General features: G+C 43.8%; 1 protein-coding gene across 7 annotated transcripts in view; it reads right to left on the minus strand.

Annotated features, from left to right (window-relative positions):
• Positions 1-16,345: 16,345 nt before the first annotated feature.
• vgll2b (vestigial-like family member 2b) overlaps positions 16,346-17,953 on the minus strand; it is a 39,412-nt gene continuing 37,804 nt past the window's right edge. For 6 of the 7 annotated variants that reach the window (XM_072246596.1, XM_072246598.1, XM_072246600.1 and 3 more), the window contains exon 4: positions 16,346-16,627. In XM_072246596.1, coding sequence (XP_072102697.1) covers positions 16,581-16,627 — 47 coding nt within the window. In that variant the 3' untranslated portion in view covers positions 16,346-16,580. Of the gene's footprint in view, positions 16,721-17,953 lie in introns of all 7 variants that reach the window. The other variant, XM_072246597.1, reaches the window with a different exon arrangement.

Raw genomic sequence — 17,953 nt, forward strand, 5'->3', positions numbered from 1 at the left:
TGGGTTCTGAGTGAGTGAACGTTTCTTGCATTCTACCCTACCAACCAGAACTTCAGCAAACTGTCCTAATATGAGAGCTGGCCAGTTTAATGCCACTAGAACTCTCTCGAGACATTTTTTCAAGGTGTTATGTAGATGGTGAAGGGTGTTGTTTTATTAACTTCACTTACCATTGGCGGAAAATAACTTGGAACAGCAACGAGAGCTCATGTGACTCATTTCTTGTTGTTAAGCTTGTTAATTGAACTGACCCGTCGAACATTCCAATCGCGTTGAAACCCTGGCAAGGCATTAAAATGAGTTAAATTGCAACTTATTGTATGACTATTAATGCTAATGAACCACAGTTTACTCTTCAAAATAGGCTTAATGTTCACAGACAGGATGGTACATTAAAATCTTACAAATATACACAGATTCTATTTCACACAGGTGCACACAACTGGGTCTGTGTAAAGGACAGTAAATAGACTGAGTCACTGAGCACACATTCCTTGTGTGATTTATTGGCTACATATGGCAAACGCTTCTGGTAAAAGGAAGCAACAGTCCCAAACCACTTTCCCATTTTCCCATATGCTCTCATTACGTGCCTTCTAGAAGGTTATTAATTTCACAGGTTTCTATTCAAAAATATTCAAAGTAAATTTATTCTCATTCAGTAAATGAAAGCATATTGGTGTTCCTCTTCATGCCTTGTGGCACACCGGGCAGCGATCTCACTGTTTCTGTTTTTTTTCGCTCAACGCTCAGCCCAGCACGGATGGAAAGCGGGCAAGGAGCCGGCCGGATTTGAACCCGGGACCGCTCGCCTTGAAGTCCAGTGCTGATGCCACTACACCACCGGCCGGCTATGTCACCACGTACGACCTTGAGTTTCATTTTCTCGCAAGCACTTGAACTAACACGATGGAATCTATGAAAAACAAATGAATTCTGACAAATAAACAGTGTGTAAATGAGGGCAATCTGTGCGAATACTGATGGCGGTGTGGCTGGGGAAGATGGCGCCAGCAAACAATGACGATGTTCTTCAGACAGTTCACAAAACTACTTCTTTCACGTTTTCTTTTCTTTCTACTACTGTTGGAGCCTGTGATCTACATTTTTTGGCGGTGCGTTACCGGGCCAATTCGACGATCTCCAAGGAGGCTCCGTGAGGTTTGGGGTGGAGCGTGTGGCCCGGAGACGGGGCACGAGCCCGCGATCGACTCCATTTCTCACTGATCTCGCTGATTAAAGAGTCGAAGATCGAAATCATCGTGGTGAGAATGGAAGATAAGAGGGTGCTCAGCGCCATCTAGCAGCCTCTCTCTCGATGCCGTTGGAGGAAGGTGTCCGCTGATGACAGTCTCTCTCTCTCGCTCTTGTCTGCTGCTCCCAGAGGAAGGTCCCTGCCTATGAAAGGTCTCTCTCTCTCTCACTCAATGCTGCTGGAACCCTGGCCTTGAGCAAGGTTTAATCGATGTGATTTGGGCCTTGAACTCTGTAGTTCACTTTATGATGAGTTTCCAGTTTCTGGTCGCTCCTTTTTGCTGCTATTTTGTGCGATTTTGATCAGGACCAACTGGCTTTGAGGCCTGAAGTTAACAAGTGACAGAGCTGGATTGAACTCAACTCAACATGACTGGACTAGTTCGATGATCTGTGATTTGGTGTTCTTGTATTCTGTGTTTTTGACCTTTTTTTGCTGTTTGCATGATTTTGTGTTGCACATTGGGGGTTTGACATTTTTCTTTGAATGGGTCCCATGGTGTTTCTTTGTTTCATGGCTGCCTGTAGGAAGACAAATCTCATGGTTGTATACTGCATACATACTTTGATAATCCGTCGTCATTGCGGCTATCCCTCGAGGTCGAGGATGATGGTCTTCATTCTGAAGAAGTGGCCCACACAGAGCGAAGACGCCTGTGAGTGTATTTGTTTAATGTGTACTTGATGTTGCACTCCAAGAAGCACACGATACTTCACAAATCAACCAACTGATTCCAGTGGCATGGAAACCACGACGATTGGAGCTGATGGATTTTTGCAGCCTTCATCCGCCTTCACAGCCGTTGAGTTCAAAGTAACTTCATCCACCTGTTCCACTGTTGAGGTCTTGGTTGGATTGTTCTTTGTCAGTGACCTCACCCTCGAACTTACCGCCATGGGTGACCCTACCAGGAGCATAGCTCCAGACGGCATTGCTCTCGGGGTCACAGGACCACACAAGCTTCTCCACCGCGACAAGGTGACAATCCACGGGGAAGACTTTGATAATAAATGTACTTTGATTTGATTGATTTAATATATATAACGTACTTAAATATAGCTAAGGTGGCTAAGACTTTTGCACAGTACTGAATTTGTCAACGCGGATTGGAGAGTGAGTTTGTAAATCTGGCGAGAGCAAAGGATGTTGGGAATGGCGAGGATGGGGTGTGAAACAGGTGGCAGAGAGGAAATACTGGGGTGGGAAGGGGATGGGACAGGTACAGACACCCCCAGCCCTGTGAGACACCAGGCAAGATAATTTGACCCCAAGCAATTGGTTTATTGATCATTACAGAATATCTCTCTGGTGCTTCCTGCTCCCTTCCCCCTTTCCCAACCGTGGTTCTCCTCTTCCTGCCCCCTTCCCATTCTCAGTCCACAATAGAGACCCCTATCAGAATCAGGTTTGTCATCACTCACATATGTCATGAAATTTGTTTTTTTTTTGCGCAGCGGCAGTACAGCGCAAGACATAAAATTACCACAGTACTGTGCAAAAGTCTTAGGCACCCTATCTGTATATATATGTCTGAGACTTTTGCACGGGACGGTACTTAATACCATCACAAATGAGTGTTGTTCATTAGACGTCACCAGTGCTTGCTCTGGTCCAATCACGTAGACACCACGGCCAGGAGTGCACAGCAGCATCTCTACTTTCTCCTGTCCCTGTTAACCCCCATCATTTTTGATGGAAAGCATCATATCTGAATGTACAGCACTGTGTAAAAACCCCAGGAAGGATGTGGAAGCTTTAGAGAGGGTGCGGGGAAGATTTACCAGGATTATGCCTGCTTTAGAGAGCATGTCCTATGAGGAAAGGTTGAGCGAGCTGGGGCTTTTCTCTTCGGAATGAAGGAGGATGAGAGGTCACTTAATAGAGGGGTATAAGTTGATAAGAGGCACAGATACAGTGGACAGCCAGAGACTTTTTCCCAGAGCAGGAAAGGCTAACGCAAGAGGGCATAATTTTTAGGTGATTGCAGGAAAGTGCAGAGGATGAATCAGAGATTTTTTTTCACACAGTGAGTGGTGGGTGTGTCGTCCACGTTGTCAGGAGTGGTAGCAGGGGGCAGATCCTGTAGAGGCATTTTAGAGACTCAAAGTTCAAAGTACATTTATTATCAAAGCATAATAAGACATCCGTTAGTCTTGCGAGACCATGGATCTGCGCCTAGAAAGTCTTCACTCTCCAGAGCGCAGGCCTGGGCAAGGTTGTATGGAAGACCAGCAATTACCCATGCTGCAAGTCTCCCCTCTCCACGACACCAATGTTGTCCAAGGGAAGAGCATTAGGACCCATACAGCTTGGCACCAGTGTCGTCGCAGAGCAATGTGTGATTAAGTGCCTTGCTCAAGGACACAACACGCTGCCTTAGCTGGGGCTCGAACTCACGACCTTCAGGTGGCTAGTCCAATGCCTTAACCACTTGGCCACGTGCGCACACTTATCAAAGTACGTACAAATTATACAACTGTGAGATTCGCCTCCTTACAGGCAGCCACGAATCAAGGAAACCCAATAGAATCTATTAAAAAGAAAAGTGTCAAACACCCAATGTGCAGAGAAAAAAAAACAAATTGTGCAAAGAGTAAAAGCAAGCAAAAAGCGTTCAGAACTGAACTCCTTGGAAGAGAGTCTGCTCATTGTTGGATATGACAGAGAACCACCTTGGGGGGGATGTCAGAGATAGGTTTTTTTTACACAGAGAGCGGTGACTCGATGGAACATGCTGCCGGGGGTGGTGATAGAGGCAGATACACCAGGGACATTTAAGATACTTAGATAGGCACGTGGATGATAGAAAAATGGAGGGCTGTGTGGGAGCAAAGTGCTAGATTGATCTTTGAGAAGCTTAAACAGTCAAGACAACATCATGGGCTGAAGGGCCTAAATTGTGTTGTACCGTTCAAAGTTCAAAAGGTTCAAAGCAAATTTATTATCAAAGTACATATATGTCATCCTGAAATTCATTTTCTTGTGTGCATACTCAATAAATCCATTATAGAATAAATAACCATAATAGAATCAATAAAAGACTGCACCAATTTGGACATTTAACCGGTGTGCAAAAGACAAAAAACTGGGCAAATACCAAAAGAAATAAATAACGATAATAAATAAATAAACAATAAATATTGAGAACATGAGATGAATAATCCTTGAAATTAGCTCGTTGGTTTTGGGAGCATCTTTATGATGGGGCAAGTCAACCTGAGGGAAGTTATCTCCATTGGTTCAAGAGCCAGATGGTTGAGGGGTAATAACTATTCCTGATCCTGATGGTGCAGGTCCTGAGGCTCCTGTACCTTCTTCCTGATGGCAGCAGTGAGAAAAGAGCATGTTTTGTGTGGTGGGGTCCCTGATAATGGATGCTGCTTTCCTGTGACAACGTCTCATGCTGATGGGCTCAATGGTGGGGAAGGCTTTACCCATGATGGACTCGACCATATCCAGTACTTTTTGCAGGAATTTCCATTCAAGGGCATTGGCGTTGAGTGGAAAACGTTCTGTGTATATGAATCAGTGATAATCGGTGAGAGCCTAGATGAATTAATTAGACAGCTGTCAGACTGAGTGAAAGAACGGGCTCAAGGGAACAGTTGGACTGCTCCAATTTCTAATGTTCCTTGTTTCCTAACACGGGAACATGATTCTGACAGTTTGGACAATAGGAAGGATTTTCCTCTGTGCTGGGAGGACTCAAAACAAGGATTGCAGTTCCACTACATCTCAATTTCTCCTTCTTCTTCTTCTTGGACACTTACCTCCCAGTGGAACACAGGCCACTGATGACCTCCCATCTCCATTGTCCAAAGTTGACGGTGTGGTTGGAGTTCATCAATGTTTCTGCAATCCATTGCATCCACTGGACAGGGGATTGGCCTGTACAGCTTCACCAGAGCCCTGGCGACCAGCCTTACCTGTTTCCACCTCTCACGATGGGGACACAGAGTTGGACAGTGAGAAGGTGTTAGACTTTTAGGATGAAGGCAAGGAGGACTACAATCTGTGGCCACTTTATTAGGTACACGTTCTCGTTAAAGCGAATATCTCATCAGCCAATCATGTGGCAGCAACTCAATGCATAGAAGCATGTAGGCACGGTCAAGAGGTTCAGTTGTTGTTCAGACCAAACATCAGAATGGGGAAGAAATGCGATCTGAATGACTTTGACCATGGAATGATCATTAGAGCCAGATGGGGTGGTTTGAGTATCTCAGAAACTTCTGATCTTCTGGGATTTTCATGCACAAAAGTCTGTAGAGTTTACAGAATCATGTGAAAAACATTCAGTGAGTGGAAGTTCTGTGGGTGAAACTGCCTTGTTAATGAGAGAGGACAGAGGATGAGGGAGAATGGTCAGACTGGTTCAAGCTGACAGGAAGGTGATAGTAACTCAAATAACCATGTGTTACAACAACAGTTTGCAGAAGAACAACTCTGAATGCCCAGCACGTCAAACCTTGAGGAAGATGGATTGTGGAAACACCTGTAGGACACAAACGTACACTCAATGGCCACTTTATTTTGTACAGGAGGTTCCAAGTAAAGAGCCCACTGATTGTATCTTTGTTGTGCCTGTGAACAGAGTCACTGGAGAGGCACTGAAGCTGGTGATATAGAAGTCTTTATTCGTCGCAACAAGCAGGCGTCATCCTGGAGACATTCTCTGTAGAGGCTCAAAAACCCCAATAGTATATCACATTTTTATACTCTTAAGATCAAAGATAGCAGTAGCTGATACAATATAATTTCAATATTTACAATATCACTGTTTCCTTCAATATTTTGGGTTGAAAATGCTTCCTTTTAGTTACATATCTCCAGTGGCAGACGCCTCTGAATGTTCAAACATCTTTGTCACAAATTAATTCACACAAATGGTATAAAATATTTTGTTGGTAGAGAACCAGACACCCAAAATTAACATTTACAGGGCTGTTTCTGAGTACACAACAAATATCGTTAAGTACACAAAAACTATTGATTGCCTTTCCTTAAGACATGTTTGATATGCTGAGTGACAACATCTGTCTGGTCTGCCAGCTTGCACTGAAGTCATAATGGTCAAATAACTTAGCCATGTTGCCTGATTTGTTGCAAGCCAATTAACACAACCCCATTGTCTTAATGTTTTGTTCTCACATATGCGTCTCTTAGCCTGTAGAGCAGTTTCTGCCTTTAACTTCAATGTACTGCTTACAATTTATATAAAAAAAACTGAAGGCTAATTGCAAGCTTCCTGAACTTATTTTCATTTACAATAAGAACTGAAGCATGGTTCTTGTTTAAATTAATATATGCTCTATTCACATACCTCCAGGATACTCCATAACATATCCTCCTCTTGGCCCCTGGACAGAAATCTGTCCCAAGAAGGCCAAACTTTAAGGAAGATCTGATTAAGTGGGCCAGTGAAAATGTGCTTCACACTGGATACCTTCCCCATTACTGACCTATCACGCCCCTGTGTGTATCTGTCTAATCCCTAACATCTTCACACAAAGGACTATGGAGCCAAATCCATGAATATACTTAATAAGGCAGGTATGGGTAGGCGGGGTGGAAACTGTCTTTACCGAAGGAGGTGTAAGGCGCTCCTTCCCTCCGCTAGCCTGCAGGTCACCCTTGGATGAGGTGTAGCACCTGCTTAGCCCCCCACTCAGGGTCACGTGAAGCCATGGGGGCGCGTGGTGGATGGTCGTATGAGCAGCCGGTGCATATCGAAAGTACTGGTTATGACTGGTGGTAGGCAGGCAATCTCTAAAGAGTATTGATAATGGCTGGGCGTCACCCGTCTTGTAAAGACACTGCCCAGAAGAAGGCAATGGCAAACCACTTCCGTAGAAAAACTTAGCCAAGAACAATCATGGTCATGGAAAGACCGTGATTGCCCACGTTACATGACCTGGCACATAGCGAATGAACAAGTGGGCAGAGGGTGGGAAAACTACATTGAGATAGAAGTTCAGCCAAGGTTGTATTGACTGCTCGAGTAAGCAAGAAGGAAGTTTTCCTCCTCTTTCCATTATTTCGTGCTTGTATAGGAAAAGAAATCCAGACTCATTCGGGACTTTCTGTTCAATTCAATGTTCTGTTCTTTCCTCTCCCCCACCCCTGAATGTTAATTTGAAGGTTGAGTTCACAGTTAGGAAGGAATATGCCATGTTACTATTCATTTTGAGCGTGTGTAAGATTGTAATGCTGAGTCTTTGGCAGACCGCATTTGGAGTACTGTGAGCAGTTTCTGACCCTATAAGCTAAGAGAGGATGTGCTGGCCTTGGAGAGTGTCCAGTAGAAAACGATGCCAGGGTGAAAGGATCAATGTATGAGGAGAGTTTGATGGCTCTGGACCTGTGGTTACCAGAGTCCAGAAGAATGAGAGGAGATCGCATTGAAACCTACCAAATATTGACAGGCTCAGATAGAATGGACGTGCAGAGAATATTTCCTATAGTGGAAGAGTCTATGACCAGGGGGCACAGGTTCAAAATAGAATGACATCACTTTAGAACAGAGATGAGTGGTGAATCAGTGGAGTTCATTTCCACAGGTGGCTGTGGAGGCCAAGTTATTGGGTGCATTTAAAATGAACATTGATAGGTTCTTTACTATTATTAAGAGTGTCAAAGCTATGGGGAGAAGGATAAACTGGGGTCGAGAGGGAAAATAAATCAGCTATGATAGAATGGCAGACCAGACTCGATGGGCCGAATGTCCTAATTTTACACCTATTTCTCATGGTCTACAGCCTACTCCTTTAGCTTGCTCTCGTCCTTCTGTCCCCCATTCCCACCCTCTGCTCCAGCATACCTTCAGATGTCTTTGTCCAGCTGCCCCCCAACCCCCCATTCCATCCACTTACTTCACACACAGGTCCCCTCCACCAGCCCACGTCTGCGTCCACGTGCCATACTCTCTGACGGTGGTGTCTGAAAAGAGGATGCTGTCCAAGTTGCATGCCATCTTGGACAATGTCTCCCATCCACTGCATAATGTACTGGGTGGGCACAGGAGTACATTTAGCCAGAGACTCATTCCACCGAGATGCAACACAGAGCGTCATAGGAAGTCATTCCTGCCTGTGGCCATCAAACTTTACAACTCCTCCCTTGGAGGGTTAGACACCCTGAGCCAATAGGCTGGTCCTGAACTTATTTCCTGGCATAATTTACATATTACTATTTAACTATTTATGGTGTTATTACTATTTATTATTTATGGTGCAACTGTAACGAAAACCACTTTCCCCCCGGGATCAATAAAGTATGACTATGACTATGACTACTATACACCTCTCTCCCAGTGGCTCCCATTCTCACCTCCGTTACTTACCTGAATCTTGTAGTGTCTTGTGCCAGGAGTGGAGGGTGGCGCAGGTGCAGACACATCCAACCCTGAGACACCAGGCAGGGTCATTTGTTTCCAAACAATTGGTTTATTGATCCTTACAGAATGTCTCTCTGGTGCTTCCTTCTCCCTTCCCACTCCCCTCCTTTTTCCCAAACATGATTCTCCTCTCCCTGCCCGCTTCCCACTCTCAGTCCACAACAGAGACCCATATCAGAATCAGGTTTATCATCACTCACATGTCATGAAATTTGTTTTATTTTTGCGGCAGCAGGATAGTGCAATACATAAAATTACTACAGCGCTGTGTAAAAGTCTTAGGCAGCCCAGCTATATGGATGTGCCCAAGACCTTTACACAGCAGCGTACATGTTAACTTCTCTGTCAGAAAGACCTTGAGCAATACAACAGTGTGAACATGGACGGAAATGTCCGAAGAGAAGAGAGGAATGACTCAAAACACGGAAGGGTTTCATTTGTGTTGAAAGAGTTAGTGAAATAAGCTGGCAGAACTAGTGGATCCACTAGCAAACATCAATATACTTCAAATCCCAGCTGGCTTCACTGCATCCATGTGGTATTTGATAAGAATCGTTTGAAGTTCTGCAGTTAATCGTATATCATGTGCCTCGACATCAGCACGAGGTCTCTTACTTACTAGTGGTTAGACTTTTGGAAGTGTAGAAAGTAATCAGTACATGGCACACACTGTGCTGATGTCACTGATGGTAGATAATCCAAGTTAAACACACACAGACTGCTGGAGGAACTCAGCAGCCGGGCGGCATCTGTGGAAAAAGAGTACAGTCGATGTTTTGGCCTGAGACCCTTCAGCAGGAACTCAGCAGGTCAGGCAGAACCTTTGGAGGGGAGTGAGCTTGTTGGGCCGAGAATCTTCTCCAGGACTGGAAGGGGAGGGGGAAAGAAGGTGGGAGGAGGGGGTGGAGCACAAGTCGGCCAGCGATGGGTGAGCAACGCACACAAAGTGCTGGAGGAACTCAGCAGGCCAGGCAGCATCCGTGGAAAAGAGTAAACAGTCAGCATTTCAGGCTGAGTCCCTTCATCAGGACGTGAATGAAAAAGAAAGAGGTCAGAATAAGAAGGCAGCGGGGGGAAGAAGTACATGGTGGCAGGTGGCAGAAACTGACACTGGGGAAAGGGGGTGAAATAAAGAGATGGAAAATTGATTGGTGAAAGAGATGAAGGACTGGAAAAGAGTTCTTACATCATTTTGTGTGCATTGCTTTGGATTTCCTGCATCTACAGATTTTCTCTTGTAGGTGGTAGGTGAGACCTGGTGAGGGGCAAATCCCATACATAGCTGACTTTTAGGACGTGATTGAATAGGTTAGAGCTTTTTCCCCCCACTGGAGCATAGGAGAATGAGGGGAGATTTGATGGACGCATACAAAATGCAGGGTGTGGATAAGGTGCGGGGGAAGGAGATAAGTGATGCCAGTGGGGAGCAGGGGGATGAAGTGAGAGGCTGGGTGGTGATAGCTGGAAAAGGTAAAGGGCTGAGGAAGAAGGAATCTGACAGGAGAGGAGAGTGGACCACGGGAGAAAGGGAGGGAGGAAAGGCACTAGAGGGAGCTGACGGGCAGGTGCGGAGAAGAGATAGTAAGAAGGGAACCTTGGTGTCAAGTAATAATTTAAATGCTAAGGTCATGCTTTAAATGTAGACACTTTCAATGGTTTACTTATGCATATAGCTGGAATCCTTGGCAGCACACAAGAAATACTGGAGGAACTCAGCAGGTCAGACAGCATTTATAAAAGTCAATAAACAGTCAACGTTTCTGTCCAGGACCCTTCATCAGGACCTGAAACGAAGGGGAAGATTCCAGAATAAGAAAGTGGGAAGGGGAAGTTGGACCAGCTAGAAGGCGAGAGGTGAAGCTGGGGGCGGGGGGTAGGGGATGGGGGATGAAGTTAGAAGCTGGGCGGTGATAGGCCTCAACCATCAGGCTCTTGAACAAAAGAGGATAACTACACTCATCTATTGAGATGTTCCCACAACCAATGATCTCACTTTAAAGACTCTTTTTCTTGTTATTTCATGCTCTCGTTGTTTATTGCAATTTATTTATCTTTGCATTTGCAGAGCTTGTTGTCTTCAGTGCTCTTGCTCTTTCATTGATCTTACTTACAGTTACTGATCTATAGATCTGCGAAGTATGCCCACAGGAAAAAGAACCTAAGGGTTGTATGTGGTGACATGTATGCACTCTGATAATATAAGTTACTTTGAACTTTGAAGAAGGAATCTGATAGGACAGCAGAGTGGACCATGGGAGAAAGGGAAGGAGGAGGGCCATGGCGATCACCTGCGAGCTAGCGCGCCACCCACCAGGTGAAGAAGTTCCCCAAAATTTGAATAATATTTGCATTTTGTTACACTTAGGTCGCAAACAAAAAGTGTAAAGTCAAAGATGCCCATCATGTTCTTGTTGTACTGCCAACCCTCAACAACGTGGTCACTGATTTTGTCGGCGTAGACGATATGGAGGTTACTGTCACCTCAATTCCTTCATTCCATTATTCTGACATGGAAATGGGGTCAGGAGTTCCAGGGTTTGGGCCAAAGAAAGGAAGTGCTATAGATTTCCACATCAGAACGACATATGGCATGGAGGAGAACTTGTCGATGGTAATATTCCTGTGCACCTGTTGTTTTGCCCTTTTTGGCATTTGGGCGTGTCCTCAAGCTCAGTGGGGTACATTCTGGAGATGGTACGCACTGTCGAAGGAGTTGCTGCATGGAACGGGTTGCCAGACAAGTGAATTACTTTGTCCTGGATGGTGTGGTTGGACCCGCACTCTTCCTGACCGATATCTTTCTAAAATTTCTATAGATGCACACTGGAGAGCATCCTGACTGGTTGCATCATGGCATAGTCTGAAAAAAAACAATTCCCAAGGACGGTAAAGTCAACAAAAGGTGGTGGGTACCCCCCCCCCCGCCCCCCTAGTTTATCGTAGGCAAAGCCCTCCCCACTACTGAGCACATTTACAATGCTGACCATAAGATATAGGAGCAGAATTAGGCCATTTGGCCCATCGCATCTGCTCCACCATTTCATCATGGCTGATCCATTTCCCCTTCAGCCCCAATCTTCTGCCTTCACACCATCACCTTTCATGCCCTGACCAATCAAGGATCTATCAACCTCTACCTTAAAAATACCCAATGACCTGGCCTCCGCAGCCACCTGTGGTAACGAATTCGACAGTTCTAAATGGACATCCCTCTTTTCTGAGGTTGCGTGCCCTGGCCCTACACTCCCCCAGCATGGGTGACATCCTCTCCACATCCATTCTATCGAGGCCTTTCAACATTCGATAGATTTCACTGCACCAAGAGAGTAGCATCCACTATCAAGGGCCCCCACAATCCAGGCCATGCTCTTTTCTCATTATTACCATTGGGCAGGATGTTAAGGAGTCTTAGGTCCCACACCACCAGGTTCCGGAACAGTTAATACTCTACAACCATCAGGTCCCTGGACTGGCGTGGATAACTTCACTCTCCTCAACTCTGAACAGGCTCCACAACCTATGGACTCACTTTCAAGGACTCTACAACTCATGTTCTCAGTATTATTTATTTACTTGTTTTTATTTGCACATTAAGTCTTCTTTTGCACATTGGTTGTTTATCAGTCCTTGGTTGCATGTAGCTTTTCATAAATTCTGTTGTATTTCCTTATTTTCCTGCAAATGCCCACAAGAAAATAAATCGCTGGGTTGTGCATGCTGACACATACGTACTGTGATAATAACTTACTTTGACTTTAATATAGTAATCATACGGTGCAGCACATCACACAAACCAATCTTCCATCCTTGGACTCACTTTACACCGCACGCTGTCGGAGCAGTGCTGCCAGGATAATCAAGGACACGACCCATCCAGCCAACACACCTTTCGTCCCTCTTCCCTCCGGGAGAAGGCTCAGGAGCTTGAAGACTCGTACGGGCAGATTTGGGAACAGCTTCTTTCCAACTGTGATAAGACTGCTGAACGGATCCTGACCCGGATCTGGGCCGTACCCTCCAAATATCCGGACCTGCCTCTCGGTTTTTTTGCACTACCTTACTTTCCATTTTTCTATTTTCTATTTATGATTTATAATTTAAATTTTTAATATGTACTAATTTTTACTATTTTTAATATTTAATATTTGTGATCCAGGGAGCGGGAAGCACAGAATCAAATATCGCTGTAATGATTGTACGTTCTAGTATCAATTGTTTGGCGACAATAAAGTTCTTCTAAAGTGAAAATGAAGAAAGGGATACTCTAATAGAGTGGCTATAGATATTACTTTGGTTACAAGGTTCATAATTTTTAAAAATTCCGTTCACGTTAGAAGGGAAACTATTTGATTTCCGAAAGGAAGAACACAAATAGTGGAATAAATTCCAAAGATATTCCCACAGAGTTGTATTCAAAATGAGGCACCAAATTCAAAGTTCAAAGTTTAATGTAAGTTTATGATCAAGGTACGTGTAAGTTACCGTATACTACCTCTGGATTCATTTTCTTGTGGGCATTCACAGAAAAATAAAGAACTGCAATAAAATTTATGAAAAACTATTCATAAACAGAGACTGACAACCAATGAGCAAAGGAAGTCAAATCATACAAATAACAGAGAATGTAAATAAATAATACTGAGCTGTATATTCCTTGAAATTGAGTTACTTCATAGGTTCAAAGTTCAAAATACATTTATTGCCAAAGTACATATATGCCACGATATAGAACTCTGAGATTCATTTATTTTTAAAAATTTATTTATTGCGATTCAGCATGGAATAGGCCCTCTGGCCTTTTGATCCATGCTGCCAGCAATCCCCCAATTTACAATGACCAATTAACCTACCAACTGGTATGTCTTTGGACTGTGGGAGGAAACCTGAGCACCTGGAGGAAACCCATGTAGTTTTGGGGAAAACATACAAACTCCTTGCAGACAGCAGCAGGAATTGAACCTGGGGTCGCCTGTACCATAAATCATTTTGCTAACTACTACACTACCATACCGTCACATTTCTCGTGGGCATACTCAATAAATCCACAGTAGAATCACCAGCTTGGGCGTTCACTGTCGTGAACTTCTGGTCTGAATGTTATATGCTTATTTCCACTGTTTGCACAATTTGTTTTTTTTTTCTCTCTCTCTGCACATTGGGTGAATTGAATTGAATTGACTTTATTTCTTACATCCTTCACATACATGAGGAGTAAAAGTCTTGACGTTACGTCCTCGTCTAAATGTGCAATGTGCAATCATTATAATTTATAATAAATAGAACAGTCAATGAAGTATAATGTGCACTCAATCAGTGTGAGTTCATCAGTCTGATAGCCCGGTGGAAGAAGCTGTCCCGGAACCTGTTGGTCCTGGCTTTTATGCTGCGGTACCGTTTCCCGGATGGTAGCAGCTGGAATAGATTGTGGTTGGGATGACTTAGGTCCCCAATGATCCTACGGGCCCTTTTTACACATGTGAATCATGGGAAGTTCACAACTACAGATGCGCTGGGCTGTCGGCACCACTCTCTGCAGAGTCCTGCGACTGAGGGAAGCACAGTTCCCATATCAGGCAGTGATGCAGCCAGTCAGGATGCTCTCAATTGTGCTTCTGTGCCCCTGTTTGACAGTCATCCTTTTTTAATAGGTTCTATTGTTTTTTTTCATTTTGTGGCTGCCTGTAAGGAATCTCAAGGTTTATTAAGTGTACAAACTTCGACAATAAATGTACTTTGTACTTTTGGCAGAACACAGCAAGGCCATTAAATTAAAGAGGATCTAAGCTGCTAAATAGGAATCAAAATAACATTGGTGGAGATCATGAGATCAAACATCCAGGAAATCCTTCGTCCTGAGCAGGCAACCCATTCCAAGCGTGGTTGACCTAATAATCTGAGCTGACCTCCCGCTGGGGTGTCAAGAGCAACACACACAAAATTCTGGAAAACAACTCAGCAGGTCAGGAAGCATTTATAGAGAGGAGTAAACAGTTGCTGTTTCGGGCCGAGATTCTTCATCAATACTGGAAAGGAGAGGAGGAGGAAGGCAGAATAAGGTGGTGGGGAGGTGTTTAAGCTGCTAGATGGTAGATGAGTCCAGTTCCCTCTACTGATGCTGCCTGACCGTCTGAGATCCTCCAACATTATGTGTATTTGTGTGTGTTGCTTTGGATTTCCAGCATCTGCAGAATCTCCTGTGTCTATAATTTGCAGGACTGTCAGTGCTGCCACTTTCCAATGCGATGTTAGGCTGAGATATGGACTTTCTGAGGTGAGACCATAAAGGTTCCTTGCCACTGCTTGATGAAGAATTTCAAGAGTTAATGCAAATATAACATTCAATATACAATCCTAAAATCAATCATGCCAGAGGTTGCCGGGCACAAACTGAGATTTCCCACATTACAATGATAGCTGAATTAAAAAGAAATTAAATAAAGAGAGTGTCTCACTGCCTGTCAAATTAAAGTGCTCGAGAAATGCAAGACCTTCCTTTGTTCAACACGATCAAATTTGCTAAACTGATTTTGCAGTGGCTTCGCATGAGGCAATCTTGCATCTTGGCCAGCTGACATTGACTATGAAATAACGGACATCAGTGGCAAGGCAGGATCCTCTTTCCCCCTAATGTACAGTAACGGAGCATTGAAAATAAAATATTATAGACTTCAGGAGATGGAAACCAGAGGTCATGAGCCACTCCTCATTGGAGGATTAGAAGTGGAGAGGGTCAGTAACTCCAAATTCCTAGCTGATATTTTTTTGGAGGACCCAGCACGCAAGTACAATTATGAAGAAGGCATGGAAGCTCCTCGACTTCCATAGGAGTTTGCAGATATCAGGCATGACATCTGAAACTTTGACAAACTTCTATAGATGGTAGTGGAGAGTATATTGACTGGCTGCTTCACAGCCTGGTGTGGAAATACTAATGCCTTTGAATGGAAAATCCTATAAAAAATAGTAGATATGGCCCAGTCCATGATGGGTAAAGCCCTCCCAACCATTGAGCATGTCTACATGAAGCGCTGTTGCAGGAATGCAGCATCCATCATTCGGAATACCCACCACCCAGGACATGCTCTCTTCTTGTTGTTGCTATCAGGAAGAAGGTACAAGAGCCTTAGGATTCACACAACCATGTTCAAGAACAGTTACTACCCTTCAACCATCAGGCTCTCGAACCAAAGTGGATAACTTCACTTGCCCCATCATTGAAATGCTCCCACAACCAATGGACTCACTTTTCAAGGACTCTTCATCTCATGTTCTAGATACTTAATGCTTATTTATTTATTATTATTGTTTCTTCTTTTTGCACTTGCACAGATTGTTGTCTTCTGCATTCTGGTTGAACGTCCAGTTGGGCATTGATTCTCTGATAGTTGTTATTCTATAGATTTATTGAGCATGCCCACAAGAAAGTGAGTCTTAGTGTTGCATATGTACTTCGATCATAAAAACTTACTTCGAAATTTGAAATTAAGTCCTTTTGTTTTACCACTTGCACCAGAGTTAATATGCGAGGGCTCCAAATCTGGTGGGTGTGAACTTGATGAAAGAAACTTCAAAGGATAAAGTCTTCCAATGACCCTGCATTTCTTTTCTCCCCACCCCGCCTTTAATCACTCCGAGATCTTCCACATCACAAGAACAAACAGATAACAAAGTAAAGGGCAAACCCAAAACTTGAATTGAATTAAGATAAAAACGGCAAACTTTTAATGTTGAAGTCCTGATTCTTAGTCAGGGAGTCAGCAGGAGATGAATATAAATGAGAGTCAATCAGCTGCTCAAATCTTCCCTTGGAATATCCAAATGATCGACTGTCCTTCCGTGCAGCTTGCTGTGACAGCCTTTCACTGACCACTTGAGCTAATCTTGCCCCATGTCCGTTTATACCAACAGATCTAAGTGACTGTTTTCCTTTCAGCCGAAGAATGATCCTCCAGGCAGGCAGTAGTGTCGAGCTGTAACTGAGATCACAGTACATTATTACAGCTTCAACGCTTAAGCCACACATGCCTAAAACCAGAACACATCCTTGGCTTTGTTGTGGTTCTGAAGACCTGATAAGAGAGAATGAGAAAATGGGTGTGTGTGTGTGTGGAGAGCAAAAAAAGAACCAGACAAAAATTAAATTCAACTAGCACACAATCTAGGATCTACATTAGTCAATGCAACCGATTATCTATAGAAAACAGATCTAAACTTAGTGGCTTCTTTATGAGGTACATCTGCTTGTTAATGATAGTATCTAATCAACCAATCATGTGGCTGCAACCCAATGCATTAAAGCATGCATGAATGGATAAGCATTGCTGTTCAGACCAAACATCAGAATGCGGGAGAAATGTGATCTAAATTACTTTGACCGTGGGATGATTGCTGGTGCCAGATGGGGTGGTTTGAGTATCTCAGAAACTGCTGATCTCCTGGGATTTTCATCCACTACAGTCTCTAGAGTTTACTGAGAATGGTGTGAAAAGCAAAAACTATCCAGTCAGCGGTAGTTCGGTGGGTGAAAACATCTTGCTAATGAGAGATGTCAGAGGAGAATGGCCAGACGGGTTCAAGCTGACAGGAAGGTGACAGTAACTCAAATGGCCACGCGTTATGACAGCGGTGTGCAGAAGAGCGTCTCTGAATGCACAACATGTCGAACCTTGAAGTGGATGAGCCTCAGCAGCAGAAGAGGCCTGGCGGGTAGTGTGATGTCATTATAGCTGGGGCGTCAGAGTTCAGAGTTCAATTCCATGTTATTTGTAAGGATTTCTCCGGTTTCCTCCCATAGTCCATAGATATACCGGTTAGTGGGTTAATTGGTCATTGTAAATTGTCCTGTGATTAGGCTAGAGCTAAATTGGGGGATTGCTGGTTGGCACGGCTCAAAGGGCTGGAAGGGCCTGTTCTGTGTTGTATCTCAAAAAATAAATAAGAAATTGATAACATGGCCACTGTGTGTATTTTCTTTTTCACAAATGATCCTCTTGCAAAGGGGAATAATTTTGAGCCCTGTGTTAAACTAAAACTGCCCCTCAAACGACACATTATTAATTGTCAAGCTATAGGGATTAAGCCTTGATAACACAATACTGACCTATATATATATCTATCTAGAATATATATATATATATATATATCTATCTATCTAGAATATATATATATATATATATATATATCTAGAATGCCAAAGACAGTTGCATAGAACTGCATTTGTCAACGTGGAGCGGAGAGCAGGTTTTTAAATCTGGCGGGAGCAAAGAATGTTGGGACTGGTAAGGGTGGAACGTTGTGGGACA

This window comes from Mobula birostris, chromosome 29 (assembly GCF_030028105.1).
Source record: "Mobula birostris isolate sMobBir1 chromosome 29, sMobBir1.hap1, whole genome shotgun sequence".
Lineage (NCBI taxonomy): Eukaryota > Metazoa > Chordata > Chondrichthyes > Myliobatiformes > Myliobatidae > Mobula > Mobula birostris.